Here is a 2,133-nt window from a genome sequence, read left to right on the forward strand (position 1 = left end):
AGAATAAAACAACAACGTGTGCTCATTCCTCAGAATACCATAAGAGAAAATCCACCCCCATAACTGACAAATTGAAAAGTTGAGTCCAGAAAGTCTTATTTATTTTCTAAGTTATCTGATTAATGAACAACAATATGTACACTATTTATATTGGCATAAATTTATCTGGATACATGTAATAATATAGTTAGTTTATTTGATTATACAGTAAAATGTACAGGATTTGATATTGCAGATAGGTTCATACAATGTACACGACCATGCATGTAACGACTGGTGATCTTAACCAATGGAAAGGGTAGGACATGGCTGTTGTTCAAAGAAGAGTGTACCTGGCAGAAGGAGGAGTGTTTCAAGTCCCTGCCACACATGAAGGACCTTCCCATCACTTTTAACAGCTCCCAACCACTTCCCGACCAAGGGTGGAATCCGTCCTATTCTAGCTGCAGTTTTGCTGTTCTGATTGTATCTAAGAAGAATATGACTTTATTGAGTTTGATTTGCCAAAAGTCATAGTCAGTTGGCACAGACAGCTTTTACAGAATAGCCCACTAACTCCCAACCACAGATGACCTAACTCATGTCTTTACTATAACTCTTAACCATGGTCTGAGAAGGTTGGGAGGTCATGGTTGGCTATTGTACGTGAATCAAGGAATCACAACAATCGTTTGGAGAAGGTCAAGTGACAGGGGCTTCAATTAGACATTTACAGATGTGTTACGTGTGTAAGATGACAGGTGTGACGTGAGAAAGACGACTGGTGTGTTACGTAAGACAACAGGTGTTTTACATCAGACGACAGGTGTGTTACATCAGACGACAGGTGTGTTACATCAGACGACAGGTGTGTTACATCAGACGACAGGTGTGTTACAGGCTTTACAGGTGCGTTACATCAGACAATAGGTGTGTTACGTGAGGTACTGAAAGGCCAGGTACATGATGACACCTGTGACTATCATCCCGCCAAACAGGATGAATCTGTCGTAGAAGGTTCTCTTCTCGATGAGCCGCATGACTGTGTTGGACATTCCCAGCATGTTGGCGACATCCAGCATCTTCTTGTGAGCTCCCTGGGGTGGTGGGGGGCGAGAGTTCGTTAGTGATGGTGGGGGACGAGAGTTCGTTAGTGATACTTAGCTCCCTGAGATGGTGGGGGACGAGAGTTCGTTAGTGATACTTAGCTCCCTGAGATGGTGGGGGACGAGAGTTCGTTAGTGATACTTAGCTTTAATCAGTCCCAAACAGCAGCCTGCTTTCTGTTGTGGGTACATTTATGCACAACATTCTGTACATTACAAGAGAAATCAGCAAAAGGCTTAGAAGTGAAGTTGTAAACATTTCAACATAATTTTCCAATGAAGATACAATCCTCCATAGTAACTGCTGGCTCAATCTTGTCGTGGTTGGCAAGCAAAATGATTAAGGGGTTACTATGAAGGAATGAACCCAGGATAGAAAGTTTAATTTCAAACAAAACTTTCCAAACAATGGAAAAAAAATTGTTTTCCTTTCACTTCAATCACAGGCAAAATACTTGTGTACAATTCAGATATAGATTTTAAGTGCAGTCTAGTGGGGTGTATTCACACACAGAAGGTGAAGATTATTTAAATTATGTATATTCATCATTATTGTTGTTGTTGTTATGGTGTCCTATGTCCATGACCTCAGTGCCTGTTCAGACTGTACCTTGAGTGTGCTCCTCTGTCCCTGCAGGCTGGCCATGATAGAACTGCCTGATCCGATGAGGTCGTCGACCCCCCTGTGTGCATTGTGTAGGGAGGAGTTGTGCTGGAGGGCGTGGTCTATCATAATGGACGTGTCCTCCTGTGGGACAGTAAAAACAGTGGTCTATCATAATGGACGTGTCCTCCTGTGGGACAGTAAAAACAGTGGTCTATCATAATGGACGTGTCTTCCTGTGGGACAGTAAAAACAGTGGTCTATCATAATGGACGTGTCCTTCTGTGGGACAGTAAAAACAGTGGTCTATCATAATGGACGTGTCCTCCTGTGGTGGATCAGTAAAAACAGTGGTAAACAGCCTTTCAATGCTGCCCTTTTGAAATCGGAAAACCATAATCAACTTCAAAACTTCAAGGGCACACTTAGCCTGGATAGCATCCT

At 42.5% G+C, this 2,133-nt stretch overlaps 2 protein-coding genes across 2 annotated transcripts in view; both read right to left on the minus strand.

The window, feature by feature from the left end:
* LOC118405538 (uncharacterized protein C30D11.11-like) overlaps positions 1-386 on the minus strand; it is a 2,980-nt gene extending 2,594 nt beyond the window's left edge. Inside the window, exon 1 of the mRNA XM_035805043.1 lies at positions 333-386. Within this exon, the coding sequence (XP_035660936.1) occupies positions 333-386 (54 nt within the window). The remainder of the gene's footprint in view (positions 1-332) is intronic.
* Positions 118-1,803, minus strand: LOC118406022 (Golgi SNAP receptor complex member 2-like; the record flags this gene model as incomplete). The annotated part of the gene is given in 2 exon segments (XM_035805877.1): positions 118-1,076; positions 1,696-1,803. Coding segments are annotated over 2 exon segments (270 nt in total), but the record flags the coding sequence as incomplete, so codon positions are not given.
* Positions 1,804-2,133: the final 330 nt, after the last annotated feature.

Source organism: Branchiostoma floridae, chromosome 18 (genome assembly GCF_000003815.2).
Source record: "Branchiostoma floridae strain S238N-H82 chromosome 18, Bfl_VNyyK, whole genome shotgun sequence".
Taxonomy (NCBI): Eukaryota; Metazoa; Chordata; class Leptocardii; order Amphioxiformes; family Branchiostomatidae; genus Branchiostoma; species Branchiostoma floridae.